Raw genomic sequence first — 22,914 nt, 5'->3', positions numbered from 1 at the left:
CATCTCAGCCTCAGCATGGCAGATGCTCATTTGACAATCTGAGAGAGAGGCTGATGAATGCAGCCACACTGTGCCATCGTTTTGATGCAGGAAGACAACTAAGAATGGCCACTGCAGAGGGAGGTCCTGGATCTTCCTGCTCTCTCATACAGAAGGCCGCTCCTCTTCTCCCCCACCTTAACAGCCTGTTCATCTTTAAGTGCCTATATCAAGCCATGGCAGCACACCAGTCCTGGGAGCTATCCCACCACCCCACTGTGACTGCAATGATTACCCAGCATCTGCTCACAGGCCTCTGATTTCTTTTGTTTGACCCCCATGCTGCATGCTTTACTATACAGGCACTTTATAGATGTGTGATTTAAAAAAAAAATTAGAGTAATTTAGAAAGGGTGTGAATGCTTCTCCCATAATCCTGTCATCTCAGCATGTCCTTAATTGCATGCATACATTAGGCTGAGCAGCCTTCTACACTGTTTTGCTGCTCTTAATCACATCACCTTCCTCTTGCTTGCCAGTCTAGGCCATCACTTCCTCTCTTATCTAAAACTAAACCTCTCCACCAATACTCATTCCTAGTTTAGAGCTATCCTCACCAGATTTGCCAGGTTGTTGACAATGATTTCCTTGTCCAACTTGGTCAGGTGGATCCCATCTCTTCCTAGCAGTTTTCCCTCTCAGAAGAGGATCCTATGACTAGGAAAAGCAAATCCCCGTGGAGGACAGCAGCTGCACAACCACTTGTTGACCTGTAGAACTTATCCACTACTCATCAAGCCCATCCAACAGCAGAAGTGAGGAAAGTAAATAAATACTTGGGCCCTCAAGCTTTTGTCTCCAGGTCTCTGGTGGTATCCTTGGTGTCCACAGAGAAGAACAGCAGGGATATTAGTGCAAGGGCTGGACAAGTCTCTGCAGCTCTGGACTGAAATTCCAGCATGCAGCAAACCTCCCTGGCTAGCATGTGACATCAGCCGACAGCACTTCCATCTATCTCCTGCAGGAGAAAGTCTCCCACTGCTATCCCCACCTGTTCCTCCTAGTGCTCTCGCATGGTTTACACTTTACCTGGTCAAATGCTTTGTCACACAGTGCCACCAGCACTCATATGCTACCACTGCAATGAACCTGTTCACAGCTGTAGTTCAGCAGGAGGAGCAGACACTTTCCTTTTCCTCACAGAAGTCACCAGCTGCCAGTCACCTCCTTTTCCTAACACAATTCTGTATGTCTCTCCGTCAGCACAACTGCACGTTCAGGCTCCTGTATCTGCAGCACCTCAGACAAGAGAGTGTACTGACCTCATTCTTCAGCAACTTGAGTGGATAACACAGCTCCAACTTGAGTGGATAACACAGCTCCTCCATGAGCACACGTCTCTGCAGGCAAAGCCACCACCTCCCCCTGATGAAGGCAATCCCACCAGTCTGAGAAAGGGATAATTGACTCCTTTCATTGGAGAGAAATTCGAGTTGAGGCCTCTGACACTGAATAGTTGTTCCAGTGGGTACTGAATATCATGCCCTGTCATGCATCTCCATCTTTGCTGAGCACACATAAAACTGTCTCAGCAGAGTTTCCAGTCACTTCTTGCACCTACTGAAGTGTATGTTCACTAAATGCACCTCTCTAATCACCTGGGGACAAGAGCTCAAAGCACCCTTTTACTGGGAAGAATTGAGAAAACATGTGAGAAGATGTGAGAGCTTGCTAGAAGAAAGAAAAGCCTCCTGAAGCTACTTTTCCCAACAACAGCAGGCACTATGAGAATTACCTGGGATTTTCTAAGAGATCTAGAAGTCCAGAAACAGAGTTCAAGAACTGCTGTGTGAAACTGCTTTTTGTTGGCTGCCTTTATTAGCTGGGCTCAACCTGCTGTCCTACAATTTGGTCAGACTTGGCATAGGAAAGGGTGTGAATACACTAGAAGTTCAAAGAACGTAAAAGCAAAGGTTCAGAAGAAACAGGAGAATTTTGTAGAACTCTTGATGAACATGCGCACCATAGTCTGACAAAACACAGCATAAGCCAAGCTCATGAATTGCATCATCAATCTAAAAAAAAAAGCTCACAGATCTGCACAAGATTTTTTAACATCCCATTTTAGAGTTGTTCCTAATTATAAATATTACAGCAGATTACTTCTAAACTTATAAATTTTTATATGATCTTCTGCCAGAGCTCCACTCAAAAGCCTCATAATGTTTCTCCAGCATTTTCATTTTAGTGCAGATGTTATGGTCACCACCGCAACATGAACAATAGTCCTAATTCTACACAGATCATGGGCAGAGTTCCACTACTCCTAATCACAGAGACATCCTTGAAAGGCTTTTTGAGCGTCTGGTCTAACCTGGTTACTGGTCATTGTAGTTACAATTAAAATGCATAATTTTCGTGAAAAATTATGGTCAATCTCTCTGGAAATATGAAATCAATTCATGCCTCAAACATATTTAGCTTTTGAATTACTAAAAAATATTTTAAATCTCAATAAATTCTACAGTGCATTAGCAAATCCCAGCTGAGGAAATACATATTTTGTCTGCTCTATGTAAGAGACTTGTCACTTTATACAGGAGACCAAATGTTATCCATATGTACTAACCTGTTCTGTGAAAATTGTTTAAAGTCATCCTGAAGACCATATTTGTGTAGAAGTTCTCCTAGGAGGTAGCCAGTAGAAAAATCTTCTGGAAATGATCCTGGAACTAAGTTTGGGGGTTTTGTCATTGTTTGGAGTTTTTTAGATAAAATAATTAAAAGAATCCAGATGTTAATTTTAATTTAACATTTATTTAATTAATTGATTAAAAACAAAACAAAAATAAAAACAATAACAAGTTAATTTTAAACTTGTTATTGTTTTTATAACAAAACTAAATCCAAAGTTTATAAATAATTCAAAAAAATTTTAGGAGACTGATCTAACAGTAATAGTTTTCAAATCACAAATAAATATACTTTCTGTGTAGTCATTTTGCAACATCAGCTATACATGGTAATTTCTAATTTTCTGTGTTAAAATGCAACCATCACCATAATTGCCACTGAGATTGTGAAAATATCTATAAACTATAATTACTAGATTTTCCATAGAAAACGCAGATGAAAAAAAAGGCTAGCTCTAAAGTGCTTCTCTTCATACAATCACAGAATCACAGAATATGCTGAGTTGGAAAGGACCCATCAGAATTGAGTCCTTCATAGCAAACCCCAAGAGTTAAACATCCTGTGCCTGAGAGCATTTTCCAAATGCTTCTTGAGCTCTGTCAGGCTTGTAGTTGTGACCACTGCCCTGAGGAGCCTGTTCCAGTGCTCAACCACCCACTGGGGAAGACCCTTTTCCTAATATTCAACAAACCTCCCCTGACATAACTTCAGGTCACTCCCTTGGTTCCTGTCACTGTCACCACAGAGCAGAGGTCAGTGTCTGCTCCTCCTCTTCCCCTCATGAGGAGAGTTGTAATTCCCTTCAGCTACCTCCAGGATGAACAGACCAGATGACCTCAGCCACTCCTCACACAGCTTCTTCTCCAGACCCTTCACCATCCTTGTTGCCCTCCTTTGGACACTCTCTTATACTTTCTTGTCTTTCTTACACTGTGGCACCCAAAATTGCCCCCAGCACTCGAGGTGAGGCTGCCCCAGTGCAGAGCAGAGCAGGACAATCCCCTCCCTTCCTGGCTGCTGATGCTGTGCCTGATGCTCCCAGGGCAGGGTTGTCTCTCCTGGCTGCCAGGGCACTGCTGGCTTGTGCTCAGGTCACCATTGACCAGGAGCCCCAGGGCCCTTTCCACGGCAGTGCTTTCCAGCATCACCTTCCCCAGTCTATACACACCACAAGGGTTGCCCCATCCCTGAAGCAGAATTTGGCACCATCATACTGCTGGTGATTGCCCATCTCTCAGATTTTCCTGAGGGTTTTGTTCCTTCCTTGCAGTGCAAATGCTTTTCCAATGCCAGCACAACAGCTGACATTCAAAACAAATCACTACTTTCCAAAAATATTAAACTAGTTCTTATTCTATAGAGTCTTTATTAGCACTTTAAGTCTGAGCATTTTCTATCTTTTGAGAACACCTGCCCCTTGAGAAGAATTAACTTCAGCCAGAAAATTTTCAGGCATAGGAATATATTGTCCAGGAAGATGAAGGAGTCACCATCCCTGGAGGTGGTCAGGAGGTGTCTGGATCTGGCGCTGAGTTTTAATTGTATGCATTTTAATTGTATGCATTTTATTTGTGGTTCAAGGGTTACAGAGGCACTGCTGGTTGCATGGTTGGACTGGGTGGTCCTGAAGGTCTTCTCCAGCTCTCACAGATCTAGGATTCTGTAGTCCCTGCCTTTCACACGAAGACTAAAAATGTACCCGCGGAGGCACGTGGTGGCAGGAAGGGAGCGGGCCCGCCAGGGAGTTGGCCGCGGGGAGACCCCTGGCACTACGGCCGACCGTGACCCCGCTGACCCCGCTGCCCCGCGGGCAGGCCCTGCCCGTCCCCGCGCAGCGGGGCTCCACTCACCGATGCGCCGGGAGAGCTTCACGTCCCGGTTGAGCCACTCGCACAAGATGCGGGACATGGCGTGAGGCGCCCGCGGCCGCCGCCGCCGCCCGGCTCCGCGTCCCGTTGCCCGGGCGACCGCGGGCGGTGCCTGCGCGTGAAGGCGGGGCGCGCGGCGGCGCGGACGCGCAGGCGCGGCGGGCGGGCGGGCGCGCGGGTGTGCTCGGACGCGGAGCAAGGTGAGCGCGCGGCGGGGCGGGGCGGCCCCGGGGGAGGCGCTGGGCGGGCGGGCGGGGGCTGAGGCGGGGTCGGCGCGGCGGGGCCGGCCCGGCCGAGGCCGGCGCAGCGCGGGACGCGGCGCGGTGGTGCGGGGCCGGGCGCGGTCTCCCTGCCTGCCTCGGAGCCCTATTGGGCTGCCGGCGCGGAACTGCCGCCCCGGCTGCGCTGCCTGCCCCGGCTGCGCTGCCTGCCCTGCGTGCGCGTTGCACGTGTGTTTGTTCAGACAGCCATTTCCCCGTTCCGCCCCGAGCCCGGCGCCCTCCGTGTTTGCTCGTGAGCTGGTGGGGGTGGTGCAGGGTAGAGATCGAAAAGCTGGGAATTAGAAGTAATTTATTCGCAGAAGGGATGATTAGGCACTGGAATGGGCTGCCCAGGGAGATGGTGGAGTCACGACCCTGGAGGTGTTAAAGGAAGGACTGGATATGGCACTCAGTGCCGTGATCTGCTTGACCACGCTGGTGCTGGCTCGCAGGTTGGACGAGATCAGCTTCAGAGATCTTTTTCAACCTGATCGATTCTTGCGACTCTGCAAAGCGCAGCCTGTCGGGAGAAAGGGAATTAATCCAGGGTGATTTTCCCAAATCCGTTGTCATAAGAGCACAAGTTGTTACTGTGCCGGCGCCGTGTGGGGAGGGGGCGGGCGGGCGCTGGCCGCCCGGAGCGCGCTGCACATGCAGGGCGGTGTGCTCCGAGCTCGGCAGCGGCGCCGTGCCGGACAGCTGCTCGGGCGGGAGCCCGGCCCGCTGTGGGGCGAGCCCCGCCGAGCCCGGCTTTGCTCTGCTCTTGTTTGAATTAAGTCGTCTTTGTTTTAGAATCACACCGAAACAGCCGTGCACTGGTTCCAGTGCTTCTATTTGAAGCGTGTGTAATAAAACGCCAGAGCAACGGGGAAGAGAGCTACATCTGGAAAATGCACTGCAACACAGTGGGTATTTAAATTGGCCAATTTTTTTCTTGGAAAAGTTATCTTAACTACTCAGGTTTTCAAGTACCTTTCAGCACAAGACGGAATATTGAAGGATTATTTTTGCTACAAAAGGCAGGAACAAGGTGATCTAGTGGCAAATGAAAAGACAACAAGCTAATGATATTTTTCAAAAGTGACAGTTAACTTGGAATGTTACAGGTTCTGTTCCTTGAGAACAAACAGAATTCCTCAGATTAAATCTGTGTGCTTTGACAGAGGGTGTGCTTTAAATCAAATTAAATCCTTGAGAATACGAATATAAATCTGTAACTGACCAGGTATTTATGCATCTTGAAAAGGCCAGTGTAAAATCAGTGGCATATGAATCAGTGAAGTAACAGAAAACTTCAAGAGAGAGGAAGTACTTTTAGGACAGATGTTTAAATTAATATTTATATTCTTTTAAGGATTCAAAGTTTTGCATATATCTGAGCTTATGAAAATTCATGCACTTTAGAAAAAGTTCAAATTTTTAATATTTTTATGATTGTATTTGTAGTGGGTGTATCTATATTCAGTGTTTTTCTGGTGTTTCAGGGCGGAAAGAACAAACATTTTAGCTTCATCATGGAGTTTTTCCCATGGCTCCAGAAATCAATGTATATGTTTTTATGTTGATAGTTAGGTGTTGCTGCAAGTAGTCATTAGCAGTAGCTTATGCTAATTTAAAACATGCAAACTATAATTGATTTATATTAAGTATAGAACTTCTTTCCATATCACCTCTGACTTTGAAAGGCTGGTACTTCCTGTATCTTTAGATTTTTTTTTTCCTGTGGAATGTATTCCTTCGAGTTCATTATCATATTCAGTGCATTTCTAAACACCTGATTTTGTTTAAAATTTGCATGAGTTTTTCTGTATGTTGAGATGACATAATAAAATCTTACTCAGATAAGCTAGAACTATGAGAAAGATGTGGAATTTCATGTTTAAATTCAATAGTGGCTTGCTGTTTCATCTATATCTCTTTTAACAAATTAATGTAGCTTTCTTTATTCTGAGAAGTGATGGGATAATGTATTAATAAAATTTTACTTTATTCTTTCCCTGAATTTAAGAACTTGGAAAGATGTCTGTGTTCTGCACTGTGAAAGCTGAGCCCAAAAACTATTTAAAGGAAAATAACTGCAGAAATCAAATAAAGTAAGTGTTTCCCCCATTCTACCCTTGCTGAAAACACCAATATTTAAAAATAATAGCATTGTATACTTCCTGTGCTCTCAGGTTTTTGTATCTCTTTTAGGAATGCCAATGGGCATTCCAAACCGGTTTTTCACAGGACTCTCTACTTTGAATGATGTAGATCTTAGTCAGTAATATGGGGTTGTGGAATGCATATGAATTATTCACCTAAGGCTCTATCTTTATTTTAAACTTCATGCATCCTATTGTGGACTTGCTTTGAAAGAGGAGAGGATTGTTTACAGGTTGAATTTATAATAGCTGAAGCAGTAGAAGACACCAGGCAGCAACCTGTTGAGCAGAAATTGGAGCGTCAAGGATCATCTATTACATTTCATTCCTTTGCCCATCTGAAAGAAACTGCAGATATAAAGAACATGATAAAAATGATGTGACCAAGCCTATAGCTTTTCTTGGACATTAGTTTTGAATAAGATGGACATAATAGTGTTACACATAAAGAATAAAATGGTGAAATCCAGTTTTAAATGTGAATATCAATAAACTTTATCATGAAAGGGCAACCATAATACTTCTAAGTCTTCAAGATAATAAACTGATGGGGAATTAAGTCTGCAGTTTAATACAACTAAGATTAAGAAAAGTAAAATGAAACAGTATCTGAATTCTTGAATTAAATTGCATAAAGAGTAAAGCTGTGCCAACAGCAATAGCAATAAACTAAAACAGAGCAATTAAAGAGTGTCTGTGTTAGGGAGTTTCCTTTTGTGCACCAAAATTTACTTTTTCCTGTATCAACAAGATTTTTTATAAACATGCCTTTAAATTCTTTTAAAATATATAGCTTTTTTTTTTTTTGACTTGTAATGTTATTATTTATATTATTTGCTTGTTTTCTCTGTTTCCTGGGAAGCTACAAAGCGGCTAAATAGCCTCCACTTCTCTTAGGGCTTCTTTTCACTCTTCCCTCCCAGTTTATTATTTATTTTACTTTATGTTATTTGAATCACAGAATTTCAGAATAATCTGTGTTGGAAGTTGGATCCACAAGGATGATCAAGTCCAACTCTTAAGCAAATAGGCTGTTTTGGGTTTGAATCTGCAACCTTGGCATTATTAACACTATGCTCTAACCACCTGAGCTAATCTCAGGGTATTTATCCCCTCTGACAATGATTGAATTATCATGTCCACTTGAAAACTTAGTTTTGAATTTATTTGTCCTTCACATATACTCTTCTGGGCCCTCATGTCTGTACTGAGGACAGAAAAGGATTAAGGTCTAAACAAAAAAATCATGAGCTTGAGGTTTGTGCTTACCATGTGTTAGCACAGGTGGTTGCTTGGTGCATTTCTCAGCTCCATGGCCCCTACTGGCTCTTAGAACAGCACTATGGAAGCTTGTCCTCACTTCAAACTTGGTTTTCTCGTTGCCACAAGACAACAGTTATATTGAGCCGCAACCCATGTAGGTCTAGTCTGGTCTCCTGTCTCTAACAATGATCAATAAGAGATTTTGGGGAAGAAATGGAGAGAAATCATATACTAAGATCTGTTAGCATATACTCCATTGCCATACAGAACATTCTCCCTGCCACCATTGTTTGCCACATTTGTTTGTTAGTTAGTTTGGTTGTTTTTTTAAAAAGACGCTAATGACTTTGAAAGTTTTTGGAGAGATTTTGCAGCTTTAAGATAGACAATGCTTCTTAACCATTTCAAGCATCAAAAGAGTAAAATAAAGCATCAGAACAGCAAAAGCTGAGTGTAAATGATGGAAAGAAAGAAAGAACCAAGATGCCTGACAGATTAAAAATTCACATAAGCAAGACAAAAGGAAGTAGGAAGCTCGTTAGAACCTCTCTGAATGAGTTCATACATATCTTAAGGACACAGTAAATTACAGGAGAAGTAGACATTAGCATGTTCATACAACTTTAAACAGGTATGTGAAACAAAGAAATGAGGAATTAAGGACATTTTTATTTTGGAGATGTTGCTGTGGTTTCACTGTATTTCATTACCCATTTCTAAGCATCTCTTCTTAATAGTTTATTTTTGGGTTTATTACCACTTTCTTTCCCTTGTGGTTATTTTTCTCTATTAGAAAGTTGTGTGTATTGGGGATTCTCTGCTTCCTTAGTAGGATAATAGGAGCAGTAGTAGGGGAGAGCAGTGGGCAAGGGATAAAAAAAAGTTGATGATTAGAGACTGGAATTGAACAGAGATTCATTGAAGAATGTGACCGGTACACATAGCTAGCCAAGAGGGCTCCATTAGGGATAGAACAAAGAGGATAAAGGCAACACAAATTGCTTTAGTTCTATGGATTAAGCAGAGCCTTGAAATTCTGAGTCACTATTTCTCTGCCTTCAGAAATTGTATGTAAAACATGCTGTCAGAAGATGGTTTTAGTCAACCCCAGTAATTACACATATCCACTCACATCTGTGTCACAATACAGTCAGAACTAAAATTATGTGAACATTTTTCTTGTAGTCATTCTTTTATGTATAGAATAGCTGTGTGTTTGGTGTAGATGAATGAAAGCTCTCTCCAGCTGTCTTTTTTTAGAAAAAAGAAGGCAGTAAAGTAGTAAGTAAAGTTCAGATGGTTCATTTTTGTCATGCACAGTTTAATTCACTTTCTGGCATAGTGTTTCTGCAAGATAAAAATCCAGTTAATAAATCAGATTTTTCTAGGTGGCTAAACTGTAAGTATATAATTTTATGGATGGATTGCTTTATAAACAATTGTCTGAAATATTTTGAGTAGTACTTAGAATACTCTCAACGCCTCATCAGCTAGTATTTTATCCTTGTTATTCAATAAATGGTCATTAACTGTGCTCATTTGTTCTACTTTTTTTTTGCTGTGGTTTTTGTCTAGCATTATTAAAGAGTATGTGTAATGTTACTAGAATCCTCTTGGAGGTTACTGAAATGCAACTGCTTTTTCTTTCAGAAACAGTATGGCTATTGTGTACTAACAATTCTATTCAGTTATGTTTTTAGAGTATAAAAATAAGAATAGTGTGTCTGATTTTGAAGTAGAGAAGGAATTCAAGTAAGCATAATGTAACCGAATGATCTGGAATTTGGCTAGAATTCTAGGAACAAATGCCAGCAGTTAAAAGCCTTGGATAGCTCTTTCTGGTTATGTTGAAAGGGAATATTGGTCAAGCATGCTCTAAATTGGAAGTTTTCCTGGTAGAATATCAAGTTTTCAACGTTGTTCTTTAATCAGTAGTACTTAGCTACTTAGAGTAGAGCTGATGATGCAAATGGTTAAAATCAAAGTGATTTTGATCCTGCTAGACAAAGGAGAGACTATGGGCTAATATGCCCAGTTACTTCTTTAATAAAAAATTAATGGTACATCATAGCATGGTAATGCTAGTACACAGAATATAACTTCTTTTCTAAAATAATGATTTATCTTTCAGGTTGCTCATTTCTCTCCTCTTATGCCAGTATTAATTTTGCTCTCAGGCTGATTCCAATAGATGTTTTCTTTTCTTCTTGATCCAATAGATGTTTTCTTCTGGAGTGTAGGAGTTGCTGATAATGACAAGGATAGTATTGTGCCTCTGCTTAATGGCTGTGGAAATGCAATTTTAAAAATCTTTGAATTATTCATAAGCAGTTTCTTATTTGATTACATGTGATCTGACTAGAAGATTTAAACAGGAATAAACAGTCTTCCTTAAAATAAGTAAAATTCTGTTAAAAAGTTAGATTTAATATAGAATGACTGAACAGGGGTCCTAGTGTTGAAAGATGAAAAAAAGCCATCCAATTGTTCATGTTTTGAATTGTGGCACAGATAAGCATTTTAAACAAATTACAGGAATTTAGAAACTTGTGTGGTAAAGCATTACTGTTACTGATGGATCATTTCAAATCATGAAACAGTGTAGAAAATTTTGTGATTAAACCAGTAGTAAGTCTCTAAAACAGTGTGCTACTCTGCCTCTGATTTTTCTCCAGCTGTCTCTTATTCCCATTTCCCGTTCTTTTTGCTCTGTTGATTCTTATTCTCTCCCGCCATCAGAATTATTCTTACTTATATACTTGTTCTTCATATTCCTCAGGTCTTTATATCTAATGATGTGTCTTTCTTCTCCTTTTCATCTACTGCCCCAACTCTTCTGTCCTGCCAAGGCTTATACATGCATTTTGTTTTGAAAGTAATTTACACACATTTTGAATTATGTATTATGTTAGATTTCCAAAGTAGTGACACTAAGCATTTTCTTTTCATTCTCCAGAGTGATGGTAGAAACTGTTAGAGTTGTTCTTTAGGGTCAATGGCAAAAATTTATTCCTTTTGTCCATTTGAGTCATGTAGAGAGTAGTAGGCCCAAAACCCCTTCAGTACCTTTCCTGCAGGTATTTTGTAAGCTCTTTGAATATGGATGTTTGGTACCTGCTGTCTGGACAGATCAGTGTCTTTGCAGGTTACAGATTTCAAATTCCTTTCCCTTTGGGATGATAGATGTCCTGCTTTATCCCAGAGAAATGTTGTCTGAATGAATTTTGAAATTAAAACTGAAGAAAAACATGGTTGGGCTGTCAAGCGTACACAGAAGCAGTTGGTGAATACACCAGCTTTAAAAAACCTTATGACTGGAAAGAGTGTCTCTTTGCTAAATACCTTGGAAAACCATTGATCGTGTACCTTAAAATTTGCATAATTATGTCCATGTTCATATGTAGGTTGTTCTTTATTCCAAACATATGCTGAAAGTTCTAACTCATTTTACACAGTTTATATTTGAAGTCTAGCACATTTTGTTTTGCCCTTGGGTTTCAAAAGCTGTTTTTTCATGTTAGGATCAGCTAGTTGTCAGTGTGTTTATCCTTTTATGCAGAATGAATGCTCCCAAAGAAATTATATCAATTACAAGTTCTTTTTTTATCGGCAGAGGAGCAGCATTTGTCAGAATGAATCATTAACAATAGTCGGAATGCACTCTTTTCTTCCTGCCTCCTCTGAAAACCTTACTGAATTTGAAGTATCCTTAATCTGGGCATATACTCAGGTAGCTCTGTCTTCATTGTCAGTAAAGAGGTGACTCTTTGATCTTTTCAGTGGTAGTTACTGACATCAAAGCTCATTCTGCCTGGTATTTTTATACCATATTTTTCACCATACTGTTGCTCCTCTTTGGCAATAACAGATACCGATGCTCAGGCTGCACTATTCAAAGCAGCTTTTTCAGCTGCAGTAACAATAGTTTAGATACTGGTATTAGATATTTTCTTATAAAAACACTAACAAGTTGTTAGTAGAATTTCTTGTTTCTTTGTAATTCTGTTCAATAGAGGATTTGAAAATGTACTATAGTCTTGAGTAGAATTCTTGCTGTTCATAAGAATTTAATAAATTCTTTCTTTTGCATTTAAAAAATTTCCACATTTTCTGTGGAAAGAATTCTCTTGCATGGTAACAAATAAGATATGTAAGTGAAGTCAGTTTGATCTATGTTTTTGTCAGTTTACCATTGGATAGCAGCATAAATTTCTTTCAGTAAAGTTGATACCTGCTGCAGATACATGACCAATACATGCTGCACAAATCAGAATAATCTTACTGGAACAGAACAGCCCTGGTCTTCCACTTTGAGAAAAGTGTCTTTCCAAGATTTAGGTGTCCCATTTTTGTTTTCTAGGAGTATATAATTTTTTATCATTGCATTTGGAATAAGAAAAGGTACAATGCTATAAAAGGCAGGCACAACTAAATTTATTTTAAATAAATTAAATTCTGTGCTTTGGTTTTAATTATTTTTTTCAATGGATTAATGCCTGATGTTTATTAAATGGACCAGGTAAAGCATAAGAAAAACACTTCTAATTTTGAAACAAGAAATAAATGTATCTGACAGATTTTACAGCTGATACAGCATCAAATTAATCCCATTTTTTATATAGGTTATGAAAATAAAATTTAATAGTATACTGCATAATACGAGACATGGAACCTAAGATGCACATAATTCTGTTTATGCAGTTACACAGCTGCTGCTTGTAATTAGCTGCCTAGGGAACCTCTGTTCAACAAACCTTTTTAATGAGTGTTTTTAACAGTTTGATTCCATGGTAAGAGAAGAACTGGATATAGAGTGTCAAACATAACTAAAATACAAATAAATGTAGATTCATAACAAAAATTACGTATAGATTGCGTATAGGTGTGCAAGCACATGTGTATATGCTTTTAAGTATTTTTTAAACATACAGTAATTTTGAAAGCTCTTTTGCGAACACAGTTTTCAGTGTTTCAAATTATAAAGAAACAAAAAATAGTGATAGCTTTCTTACTGCTGCAGTATAGTTTCTTTCCCATAAAGTTACTTACTAAAATAGGAAAGAAAAGAATTACTTTTTCCCCCTGAATTTTAAATGTGACTCACAGTTTTAATGATGTTTTGCTTCCATCATGACATTGTTGAAATTTAAGTGATTACAGAAATACAACTTCTTTAAACATTTTCTGGGTCACTTCTAACTGAAATGCTCTATTATCTTCTTTTCTGTTGTCCAATGCTATATATTATTTGGATTTGTTTGTGCAAAAGGAAGAGAATGACTATAGCATTTTTATTAAATATTTCTAGCTTACTTCTCTGGAAATAGAGGAAGTAATGTTGCTTTTCTCATGAGAATTTCTGACACCTAGATAATATGTTTCTTTTGTCCCCTTGACTTCTGTTTTTGTGAGCTACTACTTCCAGCATTTTTATAAGATTAAAGTAGGTACTTCCAACCTGTGTATAACATGTTAGCATGTAGAACAGCATCTCCTAGAAGTATAGTTTTTCAGTAATTGTAACTTCTTGTTTTGTTGAACCTTGTAATTTATTATACTCTGAATTACTCAACAGAAACTTATAGAAATAGTTAGGTTTTCTTTCCATTCATCTTTATAGCATTTTTTTCTCTACGATGAACATATTGTCATCAGTGAAGAAGACTTTCTTGTTGATAATTTGTTTTTAGGTAGGTTCCCTTAGACTGTTCTAAGTATGCAGGTGTGGTTCAGCCATGGCTTATGATGCCATAAATTGTAATGTGGAATTTAATAAGCAGAAAAAAACATGTTTTGCAAGGTGATGAATGACAGGAAATTCAGGACAAATAATGGAAGAATAAATGATGTAAATAATGGAGGTGTCAAATCTGTATAAGTAGTTAGTTGTGATTACAGTTTGGTCTAGCAAGAGATATTTGGAGATATGTTACTTAAAGGAGAAAACAGTTTTGAGTTGAGGGACATTTTGGTTTTAATCCAAATCCAGTAAAATACATATGATAGAGATGTGAAATGAATGATAATGCTTACAAGAAATTCTTACAGGATTCTGTTAATCTGCTGAGAGTTCACTTGTCCACTTACCTTTTAACAGTCTGGGCTAAGGTGTAGTGGCCATAACCTTTAAGCATGCCATTTAGAATTTATGCTAACTTGTAATAGTGATCCATATTTCACTTTTTCAAAAGTTAATCCTGTCATAAGACACTGCTTCCTAATTACCTTGATGAGAAAGTTAAAGTTGTTCTCTTTATCCTCAATGTGATACTGACCCTTTCTGGCTGGTGTCTTGTCACCATTTGGACTCTGGACTATTTCCAGGCAGTTGAAAGACTTGTCTCAGTTTCTAAGTTCATTTTCAGAGTTGAAGCATAAAAGGAAAAATGGAGGGAGAGAAAATGTAAATTATTTCTTATTTTGCATGCATTGTCCTTGTGTGGGTCAAGAAGTTCATAAGACAGCTGTAGATACTATGACATATTATTCTTTTTGCAAGCCTTATTTATCCTTTTGTTGTAGGCAATCAGGTGTAGTGTGTATTCCACATAGTCTGTTTAATTGTAGGTCTCTGGAATAGCGTTTCAGAAATAAATGGAGTATTAATTCAAACCCTGTTGTGTGAAAGAGCAAAACTACTAAACACAAAAAATAGTAGAAGACCTACTGTTATTCTTACAGAAGTTCCATTTCAGGCCCTAGCTGCATCTTAATATTATTTCATAACAGAAAGCCTCTGCTTTCTGTTATGATCCCATGTTCCTCTTCCTTACTCAGCTGATACTACTATAATTTTTCACTGACCACTGTTCCTGTAAGCTTGTAAGTACTTGGAAAGCATACTAGCTTAATTTCTACCAGCTTTTGTTTTCTCTTATGCAAGACCTGCTTATTGTCCTTCACATTTCTTTCTGCTCTCTCCTCTTAGTTGTCTATTTTCTTACTGAACAGAGGACTTTTTTTTCTGCTTTACTTAGTTGAGATTCCATTTCTTTTCATGTGTATTTCATATCTCAGAAATACTAGAAGACCAAAAACTCTTACATATGTTAATAAGTCTGTAAAACTAGCTTGTTTTCCACAAGGGTTTCATATTACAGGTGCCTGGATATGGCACTTGGGGTGATAATGGTGGTGCTCTGTTGATAGTTGGACTGGATGATCTTAAAGGTTTCTTCCAACCCTGATAATTCTGTGATGTATGAATTTTACATCAGATCTGGCAATGTAAGTAGAAGTTCTAATCAAAATATATAGGATACCTTCACAAAAGAAAGAAGACAGTGTATGAGTTTAGGATAATTCTGCCCTATGATTATAGAGTCAGCAAATCCTATCACCAGCTCTTTAACAATCTGCTGATCTATGGCAGCCAGAAAAAAAATATTTACAACAAAAAAATTATGTGTAATGTTTAACTTGGTGATCAAAGAAGTTAAGCCTAAGGTCCTGTAATGCCATGCTTATGATTTTGTGAAGTATTGTCATTACTGACAGCTTAGAAATGCAGGTATATCACCATTACAATTTTTTTAAGATAAACAGAAATCTGTTAACAAACTCCTTAGTGGACCTAGATTTATCACAGTGTTCTCAAAAACTGCCAAGGTATGATAAGCAGTTTCATTATGTAATATGAGTGCATGAAACACATATGTTCCGTATTGCTGGCACATTGAAATCTTGGAAACATTTCACCACTTTCAAGCCAGCAAGTATGTAAAGCAGTAAGATAAAATCATTAATAATCAAGTCCAGGATAGAGATTACACAATCATTAGTGAAGTAATTCTCATTAAAGCAGTTTTTCTGTCTAGGATGTGCCTCACAGAATAGGAATGCCACTTTCCCAGAGCATGTCAGCAATGAGTAGTAACCCTGAATGTGAGCAAATTGGAGCAAGAGGTTCAGATTAATTTTCTTTGGGGGGGAAAAAAAAATCACCATTTTTTCTAGAATCTTAGGTGTGAAGCTGTGTAAAAAAAAAAATCAGTAAAATAATAAGATAGATTAAGCACAGGCCTTTTAATTCAGACTCCATTCATAAGCAATAAAAAAGAAAGTGTTTTGAGAGATAAAAAAGAATTAAAGGAAGTGCATTCTATTTGTTTAGCTGGAGAACATGAATATATTTCCTTACTCAGTCCTTAAAATGTTAGTAACCTAAAAATCTTAAGAAATTATTTAATGATGAGTTATTTTAATGGGAAAATGACCACATTTACCATATCCATATCTCAGTCACACAAAGACTTAAAGTGACCTTGTTTTTCATATTCCAGTAATATATCTTTTTATATTGATATGAATCCTGAGCAGAACAGATAGGTAGTAGTTGATTGTTGAGAAACAGTGTAATCTGCTTAAAAGCATTTCTATTTTCTTCTAATATTTTGGCTACAGTACTGTAACACTCAGTGTGAAGACCTGCTTTCAATCAAGTTGTAAACTTGGGAAATTTTTTTTCATATATGTGAACAATTTTATTTTGGTTCTTATGTGACTTAATATTTTTTAATTTACAATTTTAGATTGGGTATAATATGAAATTCTCTCTTTTTGTATTATGGGCTTTTTTCTCCCCTAATTTAGGATCTTGATCATTAATCAATCCATTTCATATTCTTTTTTTAAAGAAAATAAAATCAAATGCTGTGACACAAAACAGTAGTCCTTGCAACAAAATGACAGCAGTGAAATCACTAGGAATCAGTTTGACTTGACATTATGATCAATATGCTGGATCTCAATTGTGACAGGTTTGGTCTTCTTATTGCTTATATAGGCAGATTATGGGTCTAAATGAAGTAGAAAATTATACGTTGTAATTTATACGTATTGCTAGTAATTACTGTTTATTCCATTGCTATGAGTCAGAAATCCATTTAGGATAGGAGTTAAATACAGAAGATGCTGATGCCTGAGAACATGTGTGAGATGAAGGTAAAACCATATTTTCTAAATTGTTGTTTTTACTTAGTTTAGCATTTGACTTTTAGCATGCGCTATCTGGTAGGAGCTAATTAGTTGATGTAACTTGGGACTAATTCTCAGTGTGTTATGTACAGCTGACGCTGAGCTATCCATTTATTTTATTGTCCCTGCAAAAATAGGATGTAGCCTATCTTTCAACTAAGGGACAATCTCTGAAATCATGTCTTAAACTAGCAGTTGTAGCAGACAGAGGCCATATATTTGTTGTTGCCTGAACTGTGCTGCTTTGGTGATCTGGGCCTGCAGCCTTTTCATTGGTATTAATATGTTTGTTGCAATTTTGTAGGACCATAGAATGGTTTGGGGTGGAAAGGACCTAAAAGACCAGTTCCAACCCGCTGCAACTGAATTGTTTTACATCATTGGAAGTGGACATGGTGTTACCATATTTTTCTTTAATTTTAAGTTAGACTGTAAGATGTTTTCATAAAAGAAGTTAAACTATAAAAGAATCATCAGTCTAATGCTCTCCTGTCACTTTTTACGTATTATCTATTTCTCACTTTGATCCATTTTTATTTCTCACTTTGATCCAAATTTTATACAGTCTTTAAAATTTTACCTGTACTTTTGCTGTTAAGTTACTTTTTGTACATACCTTAGCTTCTTGATTTCCTTTGACTGTTTTTATATGAAATACTAAATTAAATATTATTATGAATAGACATGGTTTTCTATATTTTTGTATGTTTTTTCTTAGTTGCTTTTTGTTTACTTTTCTTTAATGGAAAGTTCATTAACTCCCTGGGGTTTTTTTTCCAAGAATATGGGATTTTTTGCACACATGCTAATAAATTTTGGAAGCAGATGATGTGATTATAAAGGCAGATGCCTATTTGCATTATGGTGGGATTTTTTTTAAAATTGATAGATCATACGTGTAAATGTTTTTATTATTTCAGAATAAATTTTAGTGAATATATGTTTTTATGTGTACATATATCCATGTCTATGTTACATATGTAACTCACGTATATACATAGTATTATACCTTTTGTGTTAAGCTGTCTCGTTATAAATTTGTAGGTTAGAGTTGAGAGAAAATACTCATCATTACCAGTTTACTGTTGCAGATGATTATTTTAGGTCCCTCAAAGAATTACCAGCAAAGGTGGTGGCCAAGGCAGTTTTAATATTTAAGTGGGAGTGCAGCAAAGTTCATCAGCAAGATTCATTCTACTTACTCAATGGTTAAAGTGCACACAGGAAAAATTGGATAAGAACTTAAAATCAATCTTCCTAAAACTAAAATTAACCAAAAATTATCTACCTAAAACTAAAATCAACCAAAAATTATATGTGTAGGCTGAGGATGGAAAAATGTCAGGGAAATTCTCAAATTAGATGCTTTTGCATCTTCTTAACAGGCTGAGCCTCGAGGAGTGGGGTTATCAGTCCAGCATCCATTGTCATTGTAACTGGTCCTCCAAGTTCAGCAGACTTGCTGTGAGGTGCCCCACTCAGGGGAATTTGCTGATCACAGACCACTGCAGGCCAGAAGAGCTCAGAATTTTTTATGAGATTGCAAAAGACCTCTAAGATCATCAACTTCAACCTCTGACTGGTCACCTCCTTGTTGCTAGACCATGGCACTTAGTGCCACATCACGTTGTTTCTTTAACACCTTCATGGATGGTGATTCCACAAATTCCTTGGACAGTTCATTCCAAGAAATTCCAGTCTAACAATCTGTTCGGAGAATAAATTCCTTCTGAAAGGACATGTCTGTTTAGGACCACTCTTTCTAGAGTCATAAGAGAATTGGCTTAAGTCATAATAATCTTCAATCTTGGCCACAATTCAGGTAGCAAGTTGAGTTACAAAAATGTTGTTCAACTGAAGTTGTTATTCAGACAAGAAAAATAAGTTTCCAAAGTGGTTTGTGCTACACAGCACAAGTTATTGAGAGCAGACAATATTTCTAATAAGCTCAAGAGCTTAGTCCATGTGCTGTTGGTCAAGGCTGAGGCCTTATGAACATTTCTGAGATCACAGTGCAGCCAGGAGGAGTGCACCACCACACTTACTCAATATTTTCTGATTACTGTATAAGATATATTTTAAAAGATACCTTTCCAAAAATAAAAATGTGAATGACATGCAACTTGCAATTACTTTTCTTGGCCCTGAGAGAAAATCTTTATCTTCACTTGAACAGTGGTCACTGTCAAAGAAGGAAAGAACAATAATATTGGAAAGGGAAAAATAAATTTTAAACTAGCATAAGAATCTGCTTATTTTCAAACTTGTTGAGGATTTTTTTTTAATAATACTATATTGATGTTGGGAAAGAAATAATCACTTCTACTGTCTTTTAAATATTTTAAGTTTAGCTGGTACAAGAATGACATGGTATTGTGTAATTTAACTGTATATGAGGAGAATAACCTGCTCTAAGAGAAGATGGACTGTCTGTTAATTGCTTTTTCCTGAAGTGAGGTACATGATTTTTAAATCAAGGAAAAACTTGATGCAGTCACAGCCATAAAAAATGATTATTTTCTAAATTAATAAGGAATAGTATACCTGTAAGACTACTAAGTTAGCCTCTGAGGAACATGAAAAGAAGGAGTATGTGTTAAACGCTAAGCAAAATGTATTTCCTGCCTCCAGTGCAAAGTCTCCTACAATCACTGGAATTAATATTCCTATCAGGCAAACACAGCCATGCAGTCCCAGAATGATTAGATAAATAATTGGATACGGAAATTGAAGTCAATACAAACTAATTTCCATTTACTTCCTTTACTCATTATTTGCATGAACAAAATAGATGGTGAATTTATATTCTAATGGTCAAGTCTAAATGGCTTTGGGTAATGTTTTATTTATAGAGCACTTGATTGCCCATAAGGTGAGTTAAAGTGCAAATTATGGTCAGGGTTAAGACTGACTTTTTCCTAGCTGGTAAAAGAGCATTGGTAGCCAGGTCTGGGTGAATCAATAAAGTGTAAGGTAGTAAGAGGATTTTTGCTTCTGTACTTCAGACTGTCCCCCATATGTGATGAGTCAGACTTTGTTCTTGGAATCTGAAGAAATGTTTGCAATTCTGGAGTTAAAGCCAAATTGGATAGCATGATGATGATAAATCTCAATCCATTAAGTATTTGGTCTTGATTTTGAAGAGATGTATGAGTGGACTATGTCCTAGGCAGCTTCCTTTTAATACTGAGGAGCATTTTTGGAGTGTGATTGATATGATGAAATGGATCTACTCAGGAAGAGTTATTTTGTGAAGGTTGAAAGCTGAAGAGGTGTTTGCAAAATCAACAGTGATTTTGGTATATATGATGCACTTTTTATAGTACACATGCTATAACTGTAGCTTTTTTTCTAAATGCATCTTTTTCTTTTCACTTTATATAAGTCTACCTGGAGTAACAATAGAACCAAAAGGGGAACATGAAACAATTGTATCATTGAACAAATCCTCTCTAGCAATATTAGTACTAGTTATTGGTATGCTAATCACATCAGTAGTGATCTGTAGATAATGCCAGTTGCTCTTCAGACATCAAGTGGGCTAAGGCTTTGTGGCACTTAATATTAGAAATAATTCATGTAAGTTTAAATCCTCAATTGCATGTTATTATGGATTTGTTTGTGAAAAAAACAGCTGCACCTTTTCTTCATCTCTCTTAGTCTGCCATTTGAAATATGCAGCAGAAGTTTTCTGCACTGTGCAGCATTATCAAAAGTTTTGTACGTGTAATTATACAGTCTTTCATTATTTGTTGGCCATCTTCTCTAATCTTTGAGATAGCAGTGAGAAAAACTATGCATGTCTGTCTTTGCAGATAATATTATTTGCATTCATAGTTATCACAATAGATAAATAATTTGTGGGTGAATTACGCAGCAGATCCATCATCATCACACTTCCAAGTGTAATGGGACAGAAATTTGGCTCTTAGCCATCAAAATGGCATGGCTTAACTAATGTGATCAGTCTTGAAGCAAATTGAATCAAAATTTTCTTTCCCCAGTGAATAGCAGTTCCAATGTGTGTTCTAGGCAGCTGATATGATAAATTATAAAATACTTTTTTTGTACCATCCAGGGATGGCAAATATGGATTTTTTGTACCTTTCACAGAAAGAGATCTAAAGAGCAGCTTGTTCATTTCTCCTTCTTTGGGTTTTTCCATTAGGGTATCTTCTCCAAGATAGTGAGCTAATTCCAGTAAAATATCCTCATGAAAGCCACTTCAATATCCATTGAAGCCACCTTTTCTAGAAGTGCATTTTTGTTGAGTCTTTTGAACTTTACCACAAACCTTTGCAAAATTTAGGTCTGCTGAAAACTGAACCTCTTCTTACTGTTAAATAAAGAAGAAATAATATGAAAAGACCTGTACTGCAAGAGTATAGTATATGTATTGCATATATGAAAGTTAATATACAAGGCAGGAGGTATCCTGCTGCTTCATATTAAAAAGTTAAAGTTAAGCCACTTTCCATTACAACTATAGTACTTCGGTCTCAGAAACAGGTTCCATTCAACTGAGATGATTTTAAGAACAGAGTGAATGAGGAGTGTAGGATTGGGAGCCATTCAAAGGACAAGAAAGAAAGAAGACAGTGGATGATAGAGAGTAACTTGGTTTGAGGGGGTGGCAGGAGTGACAGAAGTTGGAAGAGTGTCGCTTGCTAGTCAGAGTGAAAGGAAACAACAATAACTGAGATGTGATAACAGAAAGGAATGTAAGAGATCTGTACTGTTCTGGAGATTGAAATAGAACAGCCTAGGCAAAGCAAACTTGAAAATACTGCATTTCCTTGTGATACTTCCTGTGATTAATTTGTGCAAGTAACAGGAGTTTCTTACCTATCACTAAAATTCCATTTTTTTCCTCAGTTGAGAATCCTTTATTTCTTACTAACTTGTATGCTTTATCACTGTGTGTCTTGTTTTTAGGCACACCCAGCATCTTATAGATGAGATGGCTACTGACCAATTGTAAATATATTTATCCCTCTGCTTAGGAAGGGATGACTTCTCTAATAACATTCAGAAGACTGACAAAGGAAGCAAATACATTGTTGGAATATATTTTAGCTCAGGTCTTTCTGGTTCTGTCACTATTTTACAGAATGTAAGAACATCAAGATTGCAAAAAATCAGTTGATACACAGCCAGCAAAATTGAAGAAATTTTTTGTGGGTTGTTTTGGGGTTTTTTTTAGTCATTCATATGGGCTTTTATTTTTCATTAGGATGTGTTTAATAATTTCAGCTCATTGAACACTACATTCTTGAACTTTTCAGACATTGACTACTGGATAATTAATAATCTCAATATAACCTATTTTGTTTTTAAGTTAACAGCACTGAAACTGCTATAAGTATAAAATTCCTGGCATGGAGTTAATTGTGTTATTTGATTCTGAAAGTGAAAAAAGGTACAGTATCTTTAATACTGTTTAAACTGTCTCTCAATATGAAAATGTAATAAATTTGTTGCAATGTAATAAATGTGTTCATTGTATAAACAATATTTGTTTTATAAACAAGTCTAGAAGAGTCTCACTCTTCAGTAATGGAATATGCCATGTAAAATTTGCAAAAATTTAGCAGCCTTCTCAATGTAATTAGAGAAATGAAATCTACATAAAGTCTTAGATAGCTTGTTTTAATCACTTGCTATTATTGAGGTTTTAGTGTTCTCTGAAATGACTAATTTTATCAACCAGAGACTATCACTTGATATTTA

The 22,914-nt window shown here is 37.4% G+C and overlaps 2 protein-coding genes across 23 annotated transcripts in view; one reads left to right on the top strand and one right to left on the bottom strand.

The window, feature by feature from the left end:
* The window catches only part of SPEF2 (sperm flagellar and cilia associated 2), a 72,955-nt gene extending 68,312 nt beyond the window's left edge, over window positions 1–4,643 (bottom strand). For 17 of the 18 annotated variants that reach the window (XR_014951665.1, XR_014951666.1, XR_014951668.1 and 14 more), the window contains exons 1-2: window positions 4,524–4,643; window positions 2,609–2,711 (exon numbers count right to left, since the gene is read on the bottom strand). Coding sequence is in view for 12 of the 18 variants with exons in the window: in XM_031507294.3 (XP_031363154.3) it covers window positions 2,609–2,711; window positions 4,524–4,581 (161 nt within the window). In the remaining 6 variants the exon portion in view is untranslated. The remainder of the gene's footprint in view (window positions 1–2,608; window positions 2,712–4,523) is intronic. The other variant, XM_085567881.1, reaches the window with a different exon arrangement.
* Window positions 4,644–4,657: 14 nt separating this feature from the next.
* PRLR (prolactin receptor) overlaps window positions 4,658–22,914 on the top strand; it is a 157,252-nt gene continuing 138,995 nt past the window's right edge. For 3 of the 5 annotated variants that reach the window (XM_085567884.1, XM_021551890.4, XM_085567883.1), the window contains exons 1-4: window positions 4,658–4,741; window positions 5,594–5,706; window positions 6,810–6,894; window positions 22,523–22,603. The gene's annotated coding sequence lies outside the window, so the exon portion shown is untranslated. The remainder of the gene's footprint in view (window positions 4,742–5,593; window positions 5,707–6,809; window positions 6,895–22,522; window positions 22,604–22,914) is intronic. The other 2 variants (XM_085567886.1, XM_021551884.4) reach the window with 1 other exon arrangement.

Source organism: Lonchura striata, chromosome Z, assembly GCF_050655825.1.
Source record: "Lonchura striata isolate lonStrDom1 chromosome Z, ASM5065582v1, whole genome shotgun sequence".
Classification (NCBI taxonomy): domain Eukaryota; kingdom Metazoa; phylum Chordata; class Aves; order Passeriformes; family Estrildidae; genus Lonchura; species Lonchura striata.
The sequence above is the reverse complement of the archived record's forward strand: the minus strand, read 5'-3'. Positions and strand labels throughout refer to the sequence as shown.